The 22,532-nt window shown below is 44.4% G+C and overlaps 1 protein-coding gene across 4 annotated transcripts in view; it reads right to left on the bottom strand.

Annotated features, from left to right (window-relative positions):
- KLHL13 (kelch like family member 13) overlaps nucleotides 1-22,201 on the bottom strand; it is a 70,516-nt gene extending 48,315 nt beyond the window's left edge. Inside the window, exons 1-4 of one of the 4 annotated variants that reach the window (XM_069943241.1) lie at nucleotides 21,865-21,946; nucleotides 3,093-3,158; nucleotides 1,886-1,930; nucleotides 1,215-1,327 (exon numbers count right to left, since the gene is read on the bottom strand). In XM_069943241.1, the coding sequence (XP_069799342.1) occupies nucleotides 1,215-1,312 (98 nt within the window). In that variant the 5' untranslated portion in view covers nucleotides 1,313-1,327; nucleotides 1,886-1,930; nucleotides 3,093-3,158; nucleotides 21,865-21,946. Of the gene's footprint in view, nucleotides 1-1,214; nucleotides 1,343-1,885; nucleotides 1,966-3,092; nucleotides 3,159-21,864; nucleotides 21,947-22,026 lie in introns of those variants that run through there. The other 3 variants (XM_069943243.1, XM_069943244.1, XM_069943242.1) reach the window with 3 other exon arrangements.
- Nucleotides 22,202-22,532: the final 331 nt, after the last annotated feature.

Genomic DNA, 22,532 nt, shown 5'->3' with positions numbered 1-22,532 from the left:
TCATCCGTTTTAACCCTTGTTAAACCACCTTCTGGCCTGCCCCTCCAGTCGATCTCAATGAGGGTAATGACATAATAACTATATTATACATACAAACCACACAGATTTCTTGAAAGGTCATGGATGTAGTGGCAACCGATCATCATAACTTAAGTCAAGGACAAAGAAAAAAAAATAGATCAGATGTAATTGCACTTAACCCCAATATTCCACATTCACAGGAAGCTGAGATATGGGGAGCTGTTTGACAGTCCTGAGCTGGTGGTCACTTGTGTTTTTACCCAGGAGATCTAGTAAACCAGTGTGATTACCCCCAAGTGTAATAGTGGGGTTAACTACAAGCACACCTCAATCTTCCGGTTCCTTGAAGGGATTTAACAGATGGAAGATTTTGAAGGAGAACTCTATACATGGACCTTTAGATTTTGATGTGAGACAACAGAGGGTAAGCTGGAATCATCAGGGACAAGAGATGTAGGATGTACACGGTATATGTTAGACCCATAGCATTACTGAAATAAAGTATTCATCCTGATATTTGGTCTTGCTAGCTTTGAAATATAAAATTTAGTTAGACAGAAGTACCAGTTTACAAAGACATAGGAAACTGTTCATAAAGAAGTACGACAAGCAAAAAAAAGACAAGAAACTGGCAGCACAATATTAAATTGCATTATATATATATAAATATACAAAACATACACATGCTCCGCTTTACATACGAGTAAGAAAAAAGGTATAGGAGGCAGCAAACCTGGTCACGTCTTATAAATCATGAGTGCACATGATTTATGAAGGTTTATCGGCACGGTACACAAACTGGACACATCATTGGTCAAACAACGGCAGGTATGGTTTACCCAAAAACTACGAAAAGGTTCGGGATATCTGTCCACCTTACACAGACTGAAACACCAATGGTCGTTGTTTAGGGAAACTTACAAAGACCACTAAAGCTTAAGGCTGGACCTTTTTTCAAGGTAAAATACCCAATGGTAACAAATATTTTTTTTTTAATTTGTAATTCTGTTCATTAGTTTCTAGTAATCTGCACATTAAATTGCAGCTGGGAAGAACTTTTTGAGTCTACAAAATTTCAGGGTTTTTTTCCCTCCATTTACTTGGAAAAGGCAAAATGCCAGTGCTGCATTTTGCCCAGAGGGTATTCTCTTGAATGAAAGCCCACCTTAGGTTTCCTCGTGTCTCTCACTTACATGTATGCTGGAGAAAGCAGCGATGACCTGGATGTTTTAAGCACGGGAACGGGGAATTTCCAGATAGCAGGAGAGCTGGTTTTCCATTTCAATGGCATGTTGTCACCACGGTACTACAATAACAGTAAACAGCGTTTCCATAACACACTACCGACTAGGACTTCCATCCCACACACTACTGACATGGCAGTGGATGCTGCTGCTGATGCTGATGCTGCTCTGCACACAAGCAAATGACTCTGCCAATGCCCTCAAACCGATGCGTCCAATCTGTAAAACAGGGTTGCCAGGCATTGCCTTTTGAATCCTCCTGTCCCCTAAAGCGATCTGATGAGTCTATCGCTCTACCTCAACAATAGTGCCAGCTCGTAAGGGGAAGCGTTGACTGCAGTGGGTAGTAAGGAGCTGGGAGAAAAGGAAGAGTGAGGAGGAGAAGAGAGAAAAAAAAAAAAAAAAAAAAGTAAGCCCCGCACTGCACACAGCAGTACAATGCAGCTTTATTAAAAAGCAGCTAAAACGATATCAAATGCAAATAAAAGCTTGATTGTAATGGAATTCAGCTAAGGACACTGCAGCACTTTAATCAAGCACCCACGGCTCTAAAGCTTGATTTCTATCCAATACAGAGGGTGGAAAAGAGGGGGGGGGGATTTGCATAAAACAAAACATACCTACTCAGAATACACTTGTCATCCTCTGAACATTCTTCCTTTGAGCTGCAACAATACAAATGGGATAGAAATCTCAGCATAGCCTTAGGCCAGGGCTAGTGAGTAGGGATCAGCGGCTAAATTCAGCAGCCTGTCTTCCTCTGGAGCAAGCTCTGGTTAAACAATGCAAGATTGCCATAATGAAGAGGGGAGAAGAAAAAAAAAAAACGAAAACCCAAACAACAACAATACAAAAAAAAAAAAAAAAGGTATAAATCAGTCCTTTAAATCCTTCACTGGGACGGAAAATTGCAAGGATGAAGGGCTGGACATGTCTGCATAGCGCACGGCTGTGACGGCTCTCTCCTTTCCCTAGTCTTGTGCCACATCCTGGCCGGCTAACATGCTGTAGGTTGAGGGATATCTCTGTCTTCTGCAGTAGAGAAGCGTGCTCTTAATAGCAGTCCTTGGAGGGACGTTATCAACAATCGGATTCAATGCTCACCCCTCCCACTGTACAAATCACAAATTGCCTAAAGTAGTGACAGGGAAGCCAGGCGTGCAGGTGTCCATCTGGGGGCCACTCTGCGGCTCCCGGCTCTGTCTGCTGACCTCCACAGGCTGCTGACTGACGGCGGCGGCGAGGCTTCAGATAAACACGCGATTCAGGCAACCCGACAGAAAGGGATGGATGGTGTGCACCAGCTAATCGTCTAACAAAAGAGCACCGGATTCATTACACAAGCCCCCTACTGACTGTGTGCCCTGCAACGCTGCTACCATGTGTTCCTGAGGATACAAAGAGGCTGTATACTGTACATCCTATCATGGCTGTATTCAGGAGATCCATGCCTTCAATCCATTGCATAACCTTACGCTTGGAGGAAACAGAGCTACAGCTGCCTATGTCACCCATATATCTCCACTATGTATGTGCTTGTCACTGCCACCTACTTCACCCCCTATATATATGTATATGTACACAATAGAGAAACATAAAATAAGAGAAGAAATAGACTACTAGGTACCATAGGAATAAATCTGCTGTTGTCCCCCCATATACAATACTGCAGATAAACCACCAGGATTCACACTAAAATGCAAACTGAATGTTTACAATAAGGTTGCGACAAAACTGTTCTTACATATAACAAAGGGTATTGTATTGGCTTCAATAGAAGCTACAGAATAGCTGTATGTGCACTGGAATAAAGCTAGTAATACAGACCCTGATGGCCAAGAAGTCTAGCTGCTCTGGCTTCCAAGGCAGGAGTTTGGCACCATGATCAGGGAGCTTCCGGAAAAAAGAAAAAAAAAAAATTATATATATACACACTATAATTATATATATATATATATATATATATATATATATATATATATATATACACTGTGAGAAGGTACAAGGGGTCATAGTAGATGACCGATACGTGTCACCGAGGTGCCTGGCCTCGGTGAAGTGAGCTGGTAGCTTTTGTCAGTAACCCTAGGTTACTGACACTTTTTGTTGAATAGTATGGCTGTTTGCACAGCTGATCCGGGCCGGCCTTTCACTGGAGCAGTCTTAGAGCTGGGTGGGATGACTGCTCCCACGTATTCCAGGCCGGGTTTTCTGTGGCTGGATAAAAATCCAGGTAGCTCAGCAGAGCTGAGGGTGTGGTCCCAACTCTGGAGTTTGTTGGACTTGCAGCAGAGTGTGTCAGCTGGGAAGCTGGTGGGTGTCTAGAAGCTGTGCCATCCCACCTTTCCACATCCTAGCGGATGAACCCGCAACTGAAAAGGACCTGTGAGTTTGTGACGTCCACTTGGACTTTATATTCTGTTTTGCTGAAGTCAAGCCATTAGTGTTTTTAGTTCTGCTGTACCTTCTATGAGTGAAAATAAAAGGACTGCTGTTTGGCTAAACTGCATATTGAGAAAGACTTTCATATTGCCATTTGAACTCATCCCCACAACACACACACACATATATATTATTATATATATATATATATATATATATATATATATATATATATATATATATATATATATATATACACATATACACACACACACACTATATTATTTTATATATATATATATATATATATATATATACATACATATACATATACATACACACACACACACACACACACACACACACACACACTATATTATATGGAACGGACGGTCTCTCAAAAGATCATCCCAGCCGATCCCGCATCAGAACTCACCACTGCTTACTATGAAGCGAGCGGCCAGAGCCGCTCACTTCATAGTGTGCACTGACAGGGTTTTCTGCGCTGCGAGAGATATCGCTTTGATGCTCAACTTAAAACGGCGAGTCCCACTATAAAGTCATAATTTAGTCATAGCCCAAAGGCCCCCACAGATATTACATATGTGTTGTATGAACCTGCCAATTTTATTGGGACCAGAAGATCACCTAATATGTCGGCTGACCTCCAAGTCATCCTCAACTGATATTAGAAGGGCTTTGGATTACAGGGTTACAGATTATTTTGTTCTGGATATCAGCTGCAGCTTACCCCACAGACACAGGAAGATAGGTGATGTACAGATGAAACAAAAGAAGCCTTTGTCTATACTCATGGCCATTTACAGAGCTATAAAATTACATTTGTCCTTGGAAGCTGAAGTCCCATAAAAAATTATGCTGAGCCACAGCATGCACGCCTCTTCCCTCCTAAATCCTCCTGGTCTTAACTGATTGACGTACAGAGCTGAACCTCCATCCCTGCATGTCAATCAGTCAAGACCAGTATGATGTGGGAAGGAAGAGGCATGCATGCTGTGGCTCAGCGTCACTTCTATGGGAATTCAGCTTCCAAGGAAAAATGCAATTTTATAACTCTGTAAATGGATATCAGCATAGACAAAGGCGTCATTTCTTTATCTCCCTATCACCTATCTGCCTGTGTCTGCACATTGTTTGAAGCTGACAGATTACCTTTAAGCCAGTGACGGCCAACTCTTGATCACCATCAGCGTGGTGGTGCATATCTGTGACCAGTTTAAATGTATACTGTCTACATTCAAATAGAGAACAATATCAAATACAGTACAGTGGTACCTTGGTTTAAGAGTAACTTGGTTTAAGTGTGTTTTGGTTTAAGAGCTCACAGTTTTTCAAAATTGTGACTTGGTTTAAGAGCATTGCTTTGGTTTAAGAGCTCCCAGGACTGGGTGGGAACGCGAGTGGAGGAGGGGCATGGTCTGTATAGCGGGATCTACAGCACTGTACTCTGTCCCAGGAAGTCTCCCTCACCTTCCAAATCATAGCAGATCCACTTCAAGCTGGGACTTACATCAGGGGACAGGACTGTGGATGTAATCTCTCCATAGCTGTAACCCCTCTCTCCCCGGATAGAGAGTGCTGCATGTATGTGCCCACATCTGCCCTGCTCCTTCCTTCATGCTCCCTGCAGTCTCTGTCAGCCCTTGTGTTTCACATCCTCTCCATTACTGTACAGTAACTTATAATAATATCACATTCAGCTGTTTCTGAATGTTTGTTTCATCTGTTTTACATGTTATTCAGAATAATAAATTATTATTTTTGGGATGTGGAACCAATTGTCTGCATTTCTATGATTTCTTATGGGAAAATTTGCTTTGGTTTAAGAGTGGATTTGGATTACAAGCACGGCCCCGGAACGAATTATGCTCGTAATCCAAGGCACCACTGTATATTGTTTTCAGAACCAGCTAGAGGCCTAAACAGAGAACCATCACGATCTGTTAGTTGGTTTCGTATTGTATGATCTGGTTAAAAAAAACAAAAAAAACACAAGAAGCGACCTACACACATACACTCTGCTGATCCACACATGCTTATCGGAAGGGCAGGCGGTGACAGCTGTCAGCAGACAGTCATCTTTTGTATACAGCCAGTTGTAATAATGTAACTAATAATAATGGTAATAAAAAGGCATAAACGTAAACACTACAAATTCTATTTTTTTTTTTACTTAAAAAAGCTGTAAATATCAATATATATATATATATATTTTTTTTTTAATCAGCCTGCACTATTAGAGGACGGCTGCTAATGTTTTCACATCCTGCAGAGTTAACATAAAACTGTCAATGTGACACTGTGAGATACCGGCTATTTGCACGGGCCATGTTGTTAGGCAATCCTATAAAGAGATGGTCTTATTTCTCCAGAAAACAAAGATTTAATGACAGCATCGTCATACATGTGCTACAATAGATGGTTCCACCACAGAATACACATCTGACATAGAAACAGAAAGCTGGCTAACAACTGTCTGCCATCCCCTGCAGGCCTCTGCACCACATACAGAAATAGAGAAGTTATTGTCTATGTAGAAAAGGAACAGATGCATGAGGGAAAAAAAAAACCTTAAAAAAAAAAAAAAATTACAGCAAAAGTAACCAAAATCTGTAAATGCAGGTAATGCAGATAATCTGTCTCACAACGCAGATGACACGCGCTCGCATTTCTTTCCATAATATAGCTAATCCCAGCAAGGGGATGCAATTGCAGAGAAATAGAGTTGTTTCATCCAGTGCAAAGCGCCACCTAGAGGAGACAAGACTGCAGCAAGCACAGTGCACAAGAAAGAGCACACAACGCAAGAAACAGAATACAATTCAAGACGCAGTGATACTGTGCCTGTGTTCATCATGTTTCCAGACACTACGTCCCCTTGAGGTTGTGCGAGTTGCTGTAATGGCCCCCATGGGGTATGCGCCAAATCAAAAGCTCTTCTTTTAGGAATTAACTGTAAAATATATATGAAACTTTACTGAACTTGGTGACCTGTACTTCCAAGCTTACTGTAGGCGGACATCATGAGCAATCCCCTAATATACATATAGTATGACAGCTGCTGGGAATTCATAGTCACCCTGCTCACTCTGAGGCATAAAGCCACATCAATATCTCATCCTGGAAAATCAGCATATTTACAACAGTTTCACCGTCACAGTCTCAGTACTTAAAGGGGAAGTCAGAACTATTTTTTTTTTGTCTAAGAATGTGCTCACCCTATCTGGAGACCCCCTCCCCGCACCACCATTCTCCTGTTGCTGGTCACATTGCACAGTGCTCCTTGTGATTGGGGGTCGGCGAGTGTATTGCACGCTGCAATGACTAAGCAAGCAGTGCATGTCCCAACCCCACACAGAAAGCACTGCGTAATGGGACTGGCTCCAGAAGAATGGCATCAGTCAGTGGAGCAGGAAAATAAAGTATTGGGGTTTTAACCTGTACAGGCCATTTTAAGAAACTTTATAATTGGGTTTATTAGGCCATTATCTGCATTCAAAAAGACTTTCCCCAGGTCCCCCCCTCTCCTCTCTCATCCACTGCTCATTATCAGGAAATCTCGACTCTTTTACATTATTTGAGCTCTGTGTAACCTATGGAGAGGGGAGGGGGGAGGAGGAAGGAGGGAGATTAGTTGCCAGCAAAGAACAAAGGATTACACAGTGGGACCTGTGTGAAAGTCTGTATTCAGAGGTCAGAGAGGTCAGTGCTGACGTTAGAGGAGATAGCCCTGTGATGTAGCTGTAAATTAACTCTTTGTTGTCCTGTTTTGGTGCCTCATCTCCTTCAACCCCTTCCCTCTCCATAGGCAACCATGAAAACAGGGGGGGGGGAGAACTTCAAACTGCTTTTTCATGATAAAAATTAAACCCAATCACAAAGTTTCTTAAAATCGCCTAAACTAAAAAAAAAAATTAAACAACAGTGACACTTTAAATAAAAAGTTATACAATGCTGAATACCTCTTTTAAATGCAAGACAATCCGCGTACACATGGTGCAACTGATGGGCATAGTCCCCCCCCCAGATTAATGGGGAAAACCACACATGTGGCCAGGGATCTATTCCTTCTTTAAATACTCCTAAGCTCAACTGCTGTATATATGGGATAACTTTTACAGATGGGAATTCCCCTTAAACAATGTGATCAATGGACATCATATAGTAGCACACAAATACATTGGGAAATCATCTTAATGTATAACGCCAGCATAAGAATTAAAGTGTGTACAGAGCATAACCAAGGCTGCGGCCCCCGGCGTTCTGGACTCGTCACATACGCTGCCCTTTCTGGAGAACAAATTTTACATCCCAAAATAATGAAATAATTGTAGAGAAGAAAAACATCTCATGCAAAGGTTAACGGTAGATATATGTTATAACCCATACAGAACAGTAAAGCTGTTTGATCCTGTATCCTTGCCCTAATATAGGTTGTAATAAGGTCACAGCATAGATAATCCTACGTGCCAGGCTTCTTGTCACTGAGCTCATGCCACCAAGTATACAGGAGTAACAGGTGGCTGCATTGTCAGTCAGCAGCTTGACATTGTCAGGAAAGTATTTGTCTGGGCTTACTAGTGTCTGAACAATCACCTCACCACTGTACTAATAGGATTTGGTCGCTATCAGAACAAACGTAAGAATGAAAAGTCCCCGTAAGGAAATAATTCTAATGTTTGTGTCGGCGGATAAACTAATGCAGCTGTGTCCAGTGCTGACTATGGGCTTATGCACACTGTCATATTACACGTAGAATTTTAGGTGAAATGTTTTTTGTATAAAAATATGGACTGTAAGACATGTCTATAATGTATTATAGTGATATATATTCATAATTATGGTGTTTAAAAAAAAGAAAAAGAAAAAAGAAAGAAAAAAAAAAAAAAACAGGGAAAAGTTAATAATAAACATAGGACAGTTTTTTTCACTGATTTTGCATAACATCACCCCAATATGTATTCCATACTAGCTGATGATGATGATGTAGCAAAGCTGACACGCGTGTGGTGTAGCAGAGCTGACGCGCGCATGGTGTAGCAGAGCCGACTCGCGCATGGTGCAGCTATGTGCTGCATAACGGACATCTGTTAACGGGGATGGGGGGTGGTAGTGTAGGTTTAGATCTCTGCTTGCTGGGAATGACACAAAACAAGTACATATGCCTGCATTTACTGATTGCAAGCAAAGATAGAACTATAACGATTCATAATACAGGAACCTAGGCTCAGGTACACATGTAAGTCTATGGAAGCAGCACAGGTGCATGGAGATGATGTAGATGATGTCTTCCGGGGATTGGGTTACCAAGTCAATAGACAGTTGACCCAGCCCCAAGAGAGGAGATCACATGTCCTGTGAATACAGAGGAAGGGGGGGGGGGAGCAAGCAGAGCGTGGTCAGAATGTACCCAGAGTAGAGGATTTTAGACATTCAGAGCGGATAAGAATGAGAAGAAAAAAACAGGGAAAGGGTGCAAGAGATGACATGTATATTAGACATAGGCTGGTATTGGGAAGGGGGATTATTCAGAATATTGTTTTTGTTACCCAGATGACCCCTTTGAGCTACTTTATGCAGACTTCACAGTTTGCAATGCATAGGGTGTAACCTGCAGAAGACGTAATGTGCTTTGTCTGGATGCAGGTGCGCTGTGTTTCCACATCTGCATCACTGTTAATGATTAATGTTTATAGTAAGATGACTTACGATCATTATATATGTTAGGCTCTGTTCACACCAGGTTACTCTTCAGTTGTAACACAAAACAGTGAGGTTCATAAATTATACATATCACTTTATTTAAGTGTTCCTTCTAGGGAAATGGAAAGTACTCCTTCTGACTCTTGCATTAAAATAAAAGGGCCCATACTCGCCCCCCTCCTTGCTCTCAGTCACATCTTCTGTCCTGACTGTGCTCCTGTTTTTGCCTATGAGGTCACAGAGCCGAGTAGGGAAGCTAAACATCACCTCAAGCTTCCAGAACAGGAGCGCAGCCAAGACCGGAAGATGTGACAGCAGCACAGAAGACTGTCAGTAAAATTACATAGTAAGATGGTGCCCTACCATCATAAAGCGAACTTGTCAGCAGCTTTGAACTAATATTTTCACAGGGGGGGGGAGGAGTCCATACATACTTGATGTCTTGGTCATGCAGCTTGTATGACCAAGATAAATGTTGCTGAACACAAACGTTATTAAAAACACTTTAGTGAAGACCTGTCCACAATAATAAGACCTCTTCACAGTGTGTTAAAAGGGTTGTCTGGGGAAAAAAATGGGGAGCAAGTGGAGCCGTGAGCATCACACATCCGCCGCGCTGAGCTGGTAATTTATGGCCAGGGCTGCGGGCTGGCGGAGGGGGGGTTAAAGGGGCCAGGTCCCATACACACAGCGGTTCCGCTGCGTGTATATGACCCATTTAGCTTCACAGTACAGGATCCGCAGCGGATTTCGCTGCAAACTCGCAACTTGAAATCCGCTCCAGATCCTGTATGTGTGAAGCTACCCTAATGGTGCGTTTACACAGATTTATCTGAAAGATTTTTGAAGCCAAAGCCAGGAACAGACTATAAACAGAGAACAAGTCAAACTGAGATTTCTCCTCTTTTCAAATCCATTCCTGGCTTTGGCTTCAAAAATCTGTCAGCTAAATCTGTCTGTGTAAACGCACCATCACTGTGCAGTGATGGAACTGAACAGCTGATCAGTGGGGGTGAAAGGTATCGGCAACCCATCAATCAGTGATTGATATCATATGCTGTGCATAGATCATCAATACGTTTTGTCCAGAAAACCCCTTTGAGTCCATCTTATATACGCCCAGTCAAAAAATGGATGCTGATGCATAAGACAGACAGCCACGTTAGGGTCATTCTATATGAGGGGGTACTCCGGGAAACAAATGTTTTCATTTAACTGTTCTCATAATGTTATACAGATTATATTACTTTCATTTAAAAATCTCCAGTCTTCCAGTACTTATCAGCTGCTGTATGTCCTGCAGGAAGTGGTGTATTTTTTTAAAATCTGACACAGTGCCCTCTGCTGACACCTCTGTCCGTGACAGGAAATGTCCGGAGAAGCAGAGATTTTTCTATGGGGATTTCCTACAGCTCTGGACACTTCCTGTCATGGACAGAGGTGGCAGCAGAGAGCACTGTGCAAGACTGGAAAGAATACACCACTTCCTGCAGGACATACAGCAGTTCATAAGTATGGGAAGACTGGAGATATTTATATAGAAATGATTTACAAATCTATATAACTTTCTCACACCAGTTGATTTAAACTAAAGTTTTTTTTACTTTGGAGTAGCACTTTAATGTCCGACAATTTTCAGGTCATGTGTATGCACCCACTGCAATGCGCTATAGTATACATCGGCTTTTTGTTTCCTAATAGGATGATGACGTATACCCAGGACGGGCACAGTTAACACAGATACTAACAAAACGTACAAAAATTTAAATGTACTATTAGGAAACAAAACAAGCCAGGTTATAGGTCTACTCTACAAGCATACAACATAACGCAGTATGATACAAATCTACATACAATTAAGCAATAAAGCAAAGTCTGGGCAAAACTTCAATATCTATTGTTTTCATCTGACAGTCAAGAAAGGCATAAAGCAAATTAAAGTAAATTTAGTTTTCCTGTGCTTTTATGAGGAAAAATAAAATAATAAAATAAAAAAACAGAAGGACAAACTTGGCTGCAGCAGTAACAGGGGTCTGAGCCAGCTGTGGTGATGAAAGAGGATATCAGGGAACGAGCGCAGAGTATATTAATGGTGTGAAGAACAGGAAGAGAAAGGAAAGTGACAAGGACACACACGACCCGTGCTGGCGCTCTCATAGTTGTGCCCTGGGGGACCAAGACAAACACATGGTACACCACAACTCAGGCTGGGCTCAAACCTCCCCCCCCCCCCCCCCCCACACAGTATCTGTATATTTTTCCCTAAAAGCAACACCACCTTTCTTATACTAAATAGACCCAACAGTAGAGCATCGCCTCCATTATGGCTCCTATACATTGCATACACAGAAGAGGAAATCCTGCTCTTCTATGTCTCTACACATACACAAAGAAACAGCAGCATGGAGGATATTATAGAGCAGTACTAAGGAGACTAAGCTGTGAATCAAGCACTGGGATTGTATATGCAGAATGTAACATTACTAGAGATTAGAGAACCTCGAGCATGCCCGAGTTAATTCGAACCCGAACTTGCGCCATTTGATTAGCAGTGGCTGCTGAAGTTGGATAAAGCCCTAAGGCTATGTGGAAAACATGGATATAGTCATTGGCTGTTTTCATGTTTTCCAGACAACCTTAGAGCTTTATCCAAGTTCATCAGCCCCAGCTAATCAAATGCCGATCGTTCGGGTTCGGATGGACTCAAACCCGAACCCAGTTCGCTTATCTCTAAACGTTACCTCTCAAAGAGTGAATGAGGGGAAGAAATAAGCATTGAAGAAGATGACATTTTTGTCGCTGAAAGTATACTACAGTGTCTTATACTCATTTGTATTACCGATTCATGCAAATCTTGTTAAAACAACAATGGCTGTTTAATGTATAATGTTGTGTAAGTGTTCTCATTCTTTAAAACTCAAGGCAAGAAGTGATAATGGGAACAGTCACTGAAACACTATATGAGTCTTCAGGCTTTGGGTTGGCAGATGCAGCCCTCTAGGAGCCAAATTTTATAATGGCAAAACAAACTTAATCTGTAAGATTTTCTCTAGAATACAGCCCAAAAAGTATTTAAAGCAAACGTATCATCAGTACATTCGCTTTAAAGTGTCACTGTCGTTTAATTTTGTTTTTGCAGAAATCAATAGTACAGGTGATTCAAGGAAACTTCGTAATTAGGTTTATTAGCCGAAAAATGCATTATCATGAAAAAGCTTCATGGTTGTCTATGGAGAGAGGAGGGGTGGAGAGAGATAAGGCACCAAAACAGAACAAAAAGTTAATTTACAGCTACATCACCAGGCTCTCCCCTCTGAAGACAGCACTGACCTCTCTGACCTCTAAATACTGGCTTTCACACAGGTCCCGCTGTGTAATCCTTTGTTCTCTGCTGCTGACTAATCTCCCTCCACCCTCCTCCCCTCTCCATAGGTTACACAGGGCTCAACTGATGTAAAAGAGTCGAGATTTCCTGATAATGAGCAGTGAATATGAGGGGGGCTGGTGAAAGTCTTTTTGAATGCAGATAATGGCATATTATCCAATTACAAAGTTTCTTAAAAATCGGCTGGACTACTGATTTCTGATTTAAAATGACATGAACTTCTAGAAGGAGGCATAGACGTTTAGTTTTTTTAAAAGCCTCAGCGGCCATATCAGCTCCACATACGACATGGGATACCCGCGTTACACACAACACTTCTGCCATCCAGAATCTACAATGAGACCCTCTAATATTTTTTACAGGATCCCATCTATAGAAAGAGTACAGTCTACAGCAGTGCTTCTCAAACAGTGAGGCGTCCCCTAGTTGTTGGTGAGGCCCAGCTGGGGAGGCAGTTTGCACAAAAGTGACTATGATCTGCACAGTCCTTTTGCTGTTTGCAAAAATCTCCATTTTAGCAACATTATTGCTTGCTTTATTAGAATCTAGAGCTTGAGAGATAGGTAAAAAGTAGCCCTAGCATTATTTTCAGCTTGTAAATAGTGAGGCCCAGGCACCCTCTTGGTCAGTCTGGTGAGGCCCAGGCATTGTCTTAGTCTGTTGGGTGAGGCTCAAGTAGAAAAAGTTTGAGAAGCACTGGTCTACAGTATACCACAAAACATTGAGGCCTATAGAGATGTTTACGTCAGGAACTTTCCCAATGAACACAGGGGGGAAAAATTTAATGTCACCCACCATTTCCACAAAAGTGAGCAGATTCAGCTTTGTCACCGGCCTGTCTGTCCTTTTAGCCACATTGAGAACAATGAAGACAGGGGGGAGAGCTTTAAAATGCTTATTTATGATAAAAATAGATTTTTCGGCTAATAAACCCAATTACAAAAGTTTCATAAAAATAACCTAATTCCCATTATGCCTGGACAGCCATCCAGGCATGATGGGAATTGTAGTTTTGCAACAGCTGGAGGGCTGAAGGTTCCCCATCCCTGCACTAGAGCAACAACTCTGCCATAACCTTGCTATCCACTGTTCACAGAGTCCACCTGCTCAGGATCCAGGACCTCAGAGTCACACCAAAGCAACTCATATACAATATGTACAGAAAAGTTTGCATGGCTAAAAGTATTGGCTGAAAGTATTTGCATATCTTCCAGGATGTATGGGACATCCCAAGTGTAATATAACTATAAAGAACACTGCTGTCTGCAGAATATCATGTGAAACCAGTGATAATATTTCAAAGGTCTAGTTGGAACAGGACTAATGACATTTTCCCCTGATGAAGTCATCCAGCAATCAGGCTTTAATCACACAGCGAGGCTGCCTGGACGGCTCACTCTTCTTTTTCCATATTTGCATGAGAAAGTAGGTTTATGACTGAAGCATATGATGAACACAGGACCTATAAGATGAAAGAGTTCCCTTCTCAGGCAACTTCTTAGGCCAAGCGAAAAGGGAAACACGGCCAACTTCTTAAGAGCTTGAACCACAATGTTAGTTTGGCTTCTGAACAAGAAAAATAATTTAAAGAACAAGAGTTTTAAAAAAGCAGAAAAGCCTAAAGCTATGGCCCCATTAACACAGTAATACTAAGGTCACAATATAAAGAGCTACGGCTAACCATCACACGTACAATTCCAGCCTCAATGTAGTGGGCGGCTCTAACATTTGGCAGGATATAACATACAAAGACTTGGCTAAATCACACACACACACATACATACACATTATATATATATGTGTGAGAGAGAGAGAGAGAGAGATACATATACATACATACATACATACACACACACACACACACACACACACACAATCATAACAAAAACATTAGGGAATTTTAACTGGAACTGGACTGAAGTAAGTAAAAAAAAGTAAGTAAAAAAAAAAAAAAAAAAACACAGCCCAAGGCAAAATCATGGTAATATCACCATTTTACCACGATTTGTGCAATTGCAGTAAAATAAAAAACCTAATATGTGGGGATATAAAAGGTATGTTACAGAAAAGCTATACTTAAGAAGAAGCCAGGGAATAATCACAGATTTACAGACATACAGATGTAGCAAACTTCAACTTGACATTTAACGTGTTGCATACCATTCATTTCAATGGCATCTTCTTTGCTAAATGTCAGCATGGAGTTAGTTACATTTGTATGCAGCAAGCTACACCACTACTGCATCTGAAATATCAGGGGATGTAATGGTCCTATTATCTCCGAGAACATCCAGAGGCACAGACACACAATTGTATCCACCCTGCACTATTGCTCTGTGAATTTGCACATTACCAACTTGTTCTGATAGTTTGCTACAGTGTATCAGGTAAATACTGATGCCCAGACTGTGTGGGTACAAGACTGGAAACAAGTGTAGGACTAGATCTGTTTAGGTTTTCTGTCTTTGGATGTAAATAATTTGCCATTCATTTAAAATAAACAGGTTCTGTAAACAATACATTCTATGCAGATGCTAAATACCAGACAAAAATAAATAAAGAAAAAAAAAAAGAAACACACAACATAGGCCAGTGACTGCCTGCAGTGATGGTTTTTACTTTTCTCTATATTCCTGCCCTCTGCCAAATGTTGTATCAAGCCTGAAAAAAACCCCTTCCATGTACAGGTGTGGCTTCTCTGGGAATATATGACTAAAGACAAGAGAGAAAACATTGGGGGAGCATTATTACACATGGTGCAAAGTGAAACTGGCTCAGTTGCCCCTTTGCAACCAACTAATCAGATTCCATCTCTCATTCCTCACAGACTCTGAAAAAACATGCCTAGTCAGGGCTTTGGGTATCCAAGCATGATGGGAACTGTAGTTTTGCAAAAGTTGGCGGGCGGTAGATTCATGCACCCCTACTCTAAAGACAGGATATGGGCAAGGGACCATAAGATACCGGTCTTATAATGTAGAGTGGATGCTCAAAGGGGTTTTCCCATCTCAATGAATATAGTTAAACTTTGGTACTCAAGCCAAAGTTGAAAAATTCAGGGAAGGCAGTAGTGGTGGTGACATAATAAAGAAGCTCTACTTACCCTTCCCCATGCCCCCCACAGCACCATGTTACCAGCCTGAAGACAGCCGCCAGGCTCCAGCAGCACCTGGCTTCCTGTTTTGTCAGAGCCCCACTAGAAGGACCCGCAGCAGTGTTCTGCCCCAGTCACTGTATGCCAGGCGTGAATTTCGAAGTACAGGTGTGATCTAACTGTACCAGAAGCTTCAGGAGCCTGGCGGGGACAGTGATCGGTGACCAGCACAACAGGGACGGGTAAGTGGAGTTTCTTTATTATGTTCCCCCCCACAGACACACACACCAATTTTGTAATTTCGCCCTGAGTGCCCCTTCAATCTTGTAGGGCTTGTCAAGTTATATATTTTTGCAAATACACTCATCCACCAAACGTGCCTCCTTCTCCTGATACACTGCTCTTCCCTTTCATTTTTGACAGCTCGTTGTCTAGGCTACCAACTACCACTCTGCTCTAAAAGCAGTGGTCTGGCTGGAGTATATAAAGATATAGTATAAATATTTATATATTATTTAGTGTATATATACAGACTATGGGGCAGATTTATTAATAAGCACCCCTGCAGGTAAGTTTTTTCTGTGGTGTATGCCAGGCATAAGCCCTGTTCACCTGAGGCGTGGCACCTCTTAGTAAATTCTGCAGCATAAATGGGGAGAGGGCTTGATTTAAGACCAGCGTGCAAGTACACCAGTCTAGATAGATGCTTTCCCTATATATATTATGTATATATACACCAATGAGACCACTGTTTTTAGAGCAGAGTGGTGGTCTGTAACCTAGACAATGAACTGTCAACAATGGGAGGGTAAAAGTGGCAAGTTTCCTAAGTGAATGTATTTGCAAATATATTTAACCTGATGAGCCCTACAAGTATAACTACATTAGCTGAGATGAGAACACCCCTTTAACTTTGTAGGACTCATCAAGGACTTGCAAGACATGCAAAAAGAATAATTACAAAAGGACCAGTTTAGAGAATCTAAGGCCATGTTCACATGGATCAGCAAATCCACTGCAGATTTTTCAAAGACTCCACAACAGGAATCTGAGACTGAAACGGATTCCTGCGGTGAGTGTGCCAGCAGATCCTTAGCTCCATTGCAGATTAATGGAGCTAATCTATGGCAATAACCATCACACTGTGAATAAACCTGCAGTGCCTATTATTATTCCACTCAGATTTTTTCCAGGGCGTGTGAACAAGTTGTAAAATACACCGTCCATCAGCGATGTCAGCAGATTTGGTAAAGTATTTAGGCATGGTATGCACGCCTGAATCTACACAGAATCCTCAACACATGAACATAGCCTACAGCCTTATTCACACTTGTGAGTGAAGTCTTCGTAGTCTGTATGTATAGATTAGGTGTGGAATAGGGAGCCAATGTTATTTTGTGGAATACTCACACCTAGAATATTTTGGAAAGCTGTCATCACACCTGCTGTGAGGAGTATGTTCTATTCTACACAGTGTATTCCCTACAGAAGCTTTACTACATCTGTACAGATATAGAAAATACCGGAAAAAAAAAGTCACCTGTCCACCTAGCCAGCTCTTCTATTTCCATTTTATATTTGTTAGCATAGTCATATTTATATATCGAGATAGGATAGATAGGAATCCCAAGATTTACCTTCTATTCTATTTTTGAAGTAAAAATAATGTTCTTACATCGCTTCAGATCTTTCCCCCTACATCTAAAATGGTTCCAAATTATGGACCATATTACAGATCTACAATTACATACAATAAGAAGGAGGCCCTACATTCTTATGTGTGAAGTCAGAGGAGACTGCAGAAGCAGCGGACAGGTACATATTGACTACGGATCTGCAGCGGATTTCTAGCTGCGAATCCCTTGCCTGTAGTTGGTATGGGAACTCATACTTGCAGCAAGACTGACATCCCGCTGCGAGTATGTAAGGAGACCGCCCCGCTAACCCCCCGCCGGCTGAAGCAGACTGGAACATAGGGTTCCCGGCTGGACCTCCAGGCAGCCAGTGTGCTGCCCCGTCGCAGCACAGTGATTGGCTGACCGGGATGTTCTGCCGCCGGGAGCCCCATAAAGCCAGACTGTGGAGCAGGTAATGTATATGCTCTGGCCAGCGGGGAGTTAACAGGGTGGTCTTCTTACATACTCGCAGCGGGATGTCAATGTATGTTTGTAGATTTAGTAGATTCAACAGCACCTACTGAGCTACTTCCAGCTTATATGGACTATCAGTCCATTTCACTGCTGTGAAAACAGACTCTAGAGGCAAGTTCACACAGAATTTTTTAAACAAATGGGGCTAATTATAGTCCAGAACTAAAATTAGCTCCAAAACCGTGGTCAGAACCCAAAACCGAAGCTTATTTTTCTTCTCGTGTGAACATATTCTTAAAAAGTCAACCCTGGGCACTGAGAGGAGACTTTACATAGCTTATACAAAAGACTTCTCAAACTTTTGTATAATCTCTTCACTGAACAAAAAAAAAAAAAAAAAACAGGTGGATTTTGTATCGCTACAAAACCCAATGGCTGCTGAGGCGAGTGCCCTACATGTTGGTATTCTTCTTGGGCTGGTAAGGATCATTTATATAAAGTCACAAATGCTTGCACAGCACGACTTCAACCCAGAGCACACATTACAGTCAACAGAGAAATTCCCGCTCTTGTTGCTCTGATGGGCACCTAAAGCCTGGTCACATATACGACCAAATCACACAACATTCTGCAACTATTTTCTAAATTAATTGCAGTACAAGAACAACTGTAGGAAAGAGGCAAATGATAAACTGCCCCCAGAGTGCCATTAAATATTGTTCTATTCTGTTTTTTATTTTTAGTGGTTATGGACGACCTCAGCAGACCCTTTAACAGGACTGGTTTGTGATGTACAGAAAAGATATGACAAGATTGTATCCATCTCTTAACATTTTGTGTGCCCTGCAGTATCTCCATGGGAGGGAGCGTGCGCTGCCACCGCTCGAGTGTGAACTGGGCAATAGTACAGGCGATTTTAAGAAACTTTATGAATGCAGATAATGACATATTTGCCTAATAAACCCAATTACAAAGACTTTCCCCAGGTCCCCCCCTCCCTCCGCTCTCTCATTCACTGCTCATTATCAGGAAATCTCAACTCTTTTACATCAGTTGAGCCCAGTGTAACCTATGGAGAGGGGAGGGGGGAGGAGGGAGATTACTTGTTGTCCTGTTTTGGTACCTTATCTCCTTCCACAGAAAATCATGAAGACAGGGGGGAGAGCTTCAAACTGCTTTTTCATGATAAAAATGTATTTTTCAGCTAATAAACCTGATTACAAAGTTTTTTTTAAAATCGCCTGTACTATTGATTGTTAACGGCAGTAACACTTTAAGCTTCACAATCACATCATAACATGGTCATCACATGGCACTGACGCAATGGCACATTAAATTCCATCACCCAGAACTAGACCATTATATTATCAAAAGCTTTGTTCCTCCAATTAAAGGCCATGTTCACACACCGGTGTTTTTTTTTTCTGGCCGGGTCTGTTGTCCACAATTTGCACACACCAATCAATTTGTATAGGAGAGTCCACAAACAGCAGCGGTACAGTGGCTTGTCCATATTATGTGATATGTGAAAGGGGCCTTACGGTCCTTTTACAGAGTGAGAAATCACTCAATTGATTGTTTAACGATTTTAAGCAACAATTTTTATATGCCAATCAGTATTTAGACAAAGTGATAAATTGGTAGAAAAAAATTGTTTTTACAATCGCTTTAGGCCTTCCCACAGAGTAGGGTGAATCTGTGAAAGACTGTTTAGACGAAGAGATGTGCAAATTATTAGCAAGCGACCAGCGGTGACTTAAGAGCTCGTTGCACGAGCAGATTATCACTCAAATGCGATCATTATCTCGCAAATCACTCTGTATAAAAGAATCATTAGTCCCTACTCCAATCAGACATCAGATGTGGAGACAACTTCACAAGGAGCGGTCGTAAATGCACAAGTAATACTATGAGGCCCAGCAAGATTCATGACAATGCATCAAACTGACTGGGGACTGTGCTGTTACCCAGGCAGCATGACTATGCCAAATATCAGACCGGGCAGGAGATTAACACTGGAAGAACATGCCACCTGACAAACTTCCCTGAAGGACTAATATGAGATCTTACAAAGTGACATCATGTCACACATGCCCTCACACACATCACACCTCCGCAGCCTGTGCTCTCACACACATCACACCTCCGCAGCCTGTGCCCTCACACACATCACACCTCCGCAGCCTGTGCTCTCACACCATGGCACCCCCGCAGCCTACGCCCTCACACCATGGCACCCCCGCAGCCTATGCCCTCACACCATGGCACCCCCGCAGCCTGCGCCCTCACACCATGGCACCCCCCGCAGCCTGTGCCCTCACACCATGACATCCCCGCAGCCTGCGCCCTCACCTCATGGCACCCCCACAGTCTGCGCCCTCACACCATGACATTCCCGCAGCCTGCGCCCTCACACCCCGGCACCCCGCGCCCTGACACCCCGCGTCCTCACACCCCGGCACCCCCGCAGCCTGCGGCCCTCACACCCTGCGCCCTCACACCATGACATCCCCGCAGCCTGCGGCCTCACACCATGACATCCCCGCAGCCTGCGGCCTCACCTCATGGCACCCCCACAGTCTGCGCCCTCACACCCCGAAACCCTGCGCCCTCACACCATGACATTCCCGCAGCCTGCGCCCTCACACCCCGGCACCCCGCGCCCTCACACCCTGGCACCCCGCGTCCTCACACCCCGGCACCCCGCGTCCTCACACCCCGGCACCCCCGCAGCCTGCGGCCCTCACACCCTCACACCATGACATCCCCGCAGCCTGCGGCCTCACCTCATGGCACCCCCACAGTCTGCGCCCTCACACCCCGAAACCCTGCGCCCTCACACCATGACATTCCCGCAGCCTGCGCCCTCACACCCCGTGTCCTCACACCCCGGCACCCCCGCAGCCTGCGGCCCTCACACCCTGCGCCCTCACACCATGGCACCCCCGCAGCCTGCGCCCTCACACCCCGAAACCCTGCACCCTCACACCATGGCACCCCCGCAGCCTGCGCCCTCACACCCTGGCACCACCACAGCCTGCGCCCTCACACTCTGGCACCACCACAGCCTGCGCCCTCACACCCTGCGCCCTCACACCCTGGCACCACCACAGCCTGTGCCCTCACACCCCGGCACCCCCGCAGTCTGCGCCCTCACACCCCGGCACCCCCGCAGCCTGCGCCCTCACACCCCGAAACCCCCTCAGTCTGCGCCCTCACACCCTGGCACCACCACAGCCTGCGCCCTCACACCATGACATCCCCGCAGCCTGCGCCCTCACACCATGGCACCCCCACAGCCTGCGCCCTCACACCCCGAAACCCTGCACCCTCACACCATGGCACCCCCGCAGCCTGCGCCCTCACACCCTGGCACCACCACAGCCTGCGCCCTCACACCCTGGCACCACCACAGCCTGCGCCCTCACACCCTGGCACCACCACAGCCTGTGCCCTCACACCCTGGCACCACCACAGCCTGCGCCCTCACACCATGACATCCCCGCAGCCTGCGCCCTCACACCCTGGCACCACCACAGCCTGCGCCCTCACACCCTGGCACCACCACAGCCTGCGCCCTCACACCCTGGCACCACCACAGCCTGCGCCCTCACACCATGACATCCCAGCAGCCTGCACCCTCACACCCTGGCACCACCACAGCCTGCACCCTCACACCCTGGCACCACCACAGCCTGCGCCCTCACACCATGACATCCCAGCAGCCTGTGCCCTCACACCCCAATACTTTACAATGAAGAAGTAACACAAGTAATTCGTCCTGAGGAGGAAGAGGAACAAAGCCCAGCACTACCAGTCAGCAGCAGCACACTAGTCATGCCGCTCAGCAGACACAGGCGGTGAGGCATGCTGGGAGTTGTAGTCGCAGTGTCAGCTCTTTGCCCTTGAGCGTCTGTCCCTCACCTGTCCAGCAGCCCCGCCGGCAGCAGCTCCCCCCGGGGTACAGGGTAGTCCATGTCTTCCCGTCACCGCACTGCCTCTGCCAAGAGAAACAAAACAGTCAGAGCCGAGACGCCCCAAGCCGCGGCCCAGGCGCCTCAGCCCCCTCTCCAGCAAACTTCATACCGGACACCTCGCCGCCTCCTCCCGGTCGCAGCTCGGTACAGACTGCCTGAGAAAAGTTATTCAGCCGTCACTGTAGAAACTGTCCGGCCGGGGCGGGACGCTTATGCGCGCTCCCGCACTGGTGTATGCGCGCCGCCGAGCAGCACAGGCCTTACCCGGTGACGTCACCACACCCCGCTCCAGCAATAACAACAATAACGAACAGGTTCAGTGTCCGGGGACAGCGGTGGGGGGCGGGGCTTAGTACTGAGCTTCTACTCCATCAGGACCGGAGATCAGGGCTCTGATTGGTAGAAGCTTAGAAAGAGGCGGGGCCAAGTGGCATGCTCAAACGGCGATTGGCTGAGCGGCATGAGCAGGAGCTGGAAGCAGCTGATGCGGCATAGGAAGTATGAAGGGAGCTAAAATTAGCTGCCTGGGTATTGCTAGCGGCGATAGAATGGAGTGACGTCACGCAGTGTACTGTAGGCCTCCCTGCACACTGAGCGTCTTCCCTCCTGTCACCT

Source organism: Dendropsophus ebraccatus, chromosome 10, assembly GCF_027789765.1.
Source record: "Dendropsophus ebraccatus isolate aDenEbr1 chromosome 10, aDenEbr1.pat, whole genome shotgun sequence".
In the NCBI taxonomy this organism is placed as follows: Eukaryota; Metazoa; Chordata; class Amphibia; order Anura; family Hylidae; genus Dendropsophus; species Dendropsophus ebraccatus.
Note: the sequence above shows the minus strand (reverse complement) of the source record. Positions and strands in the feature narration are given on the sequence as shown.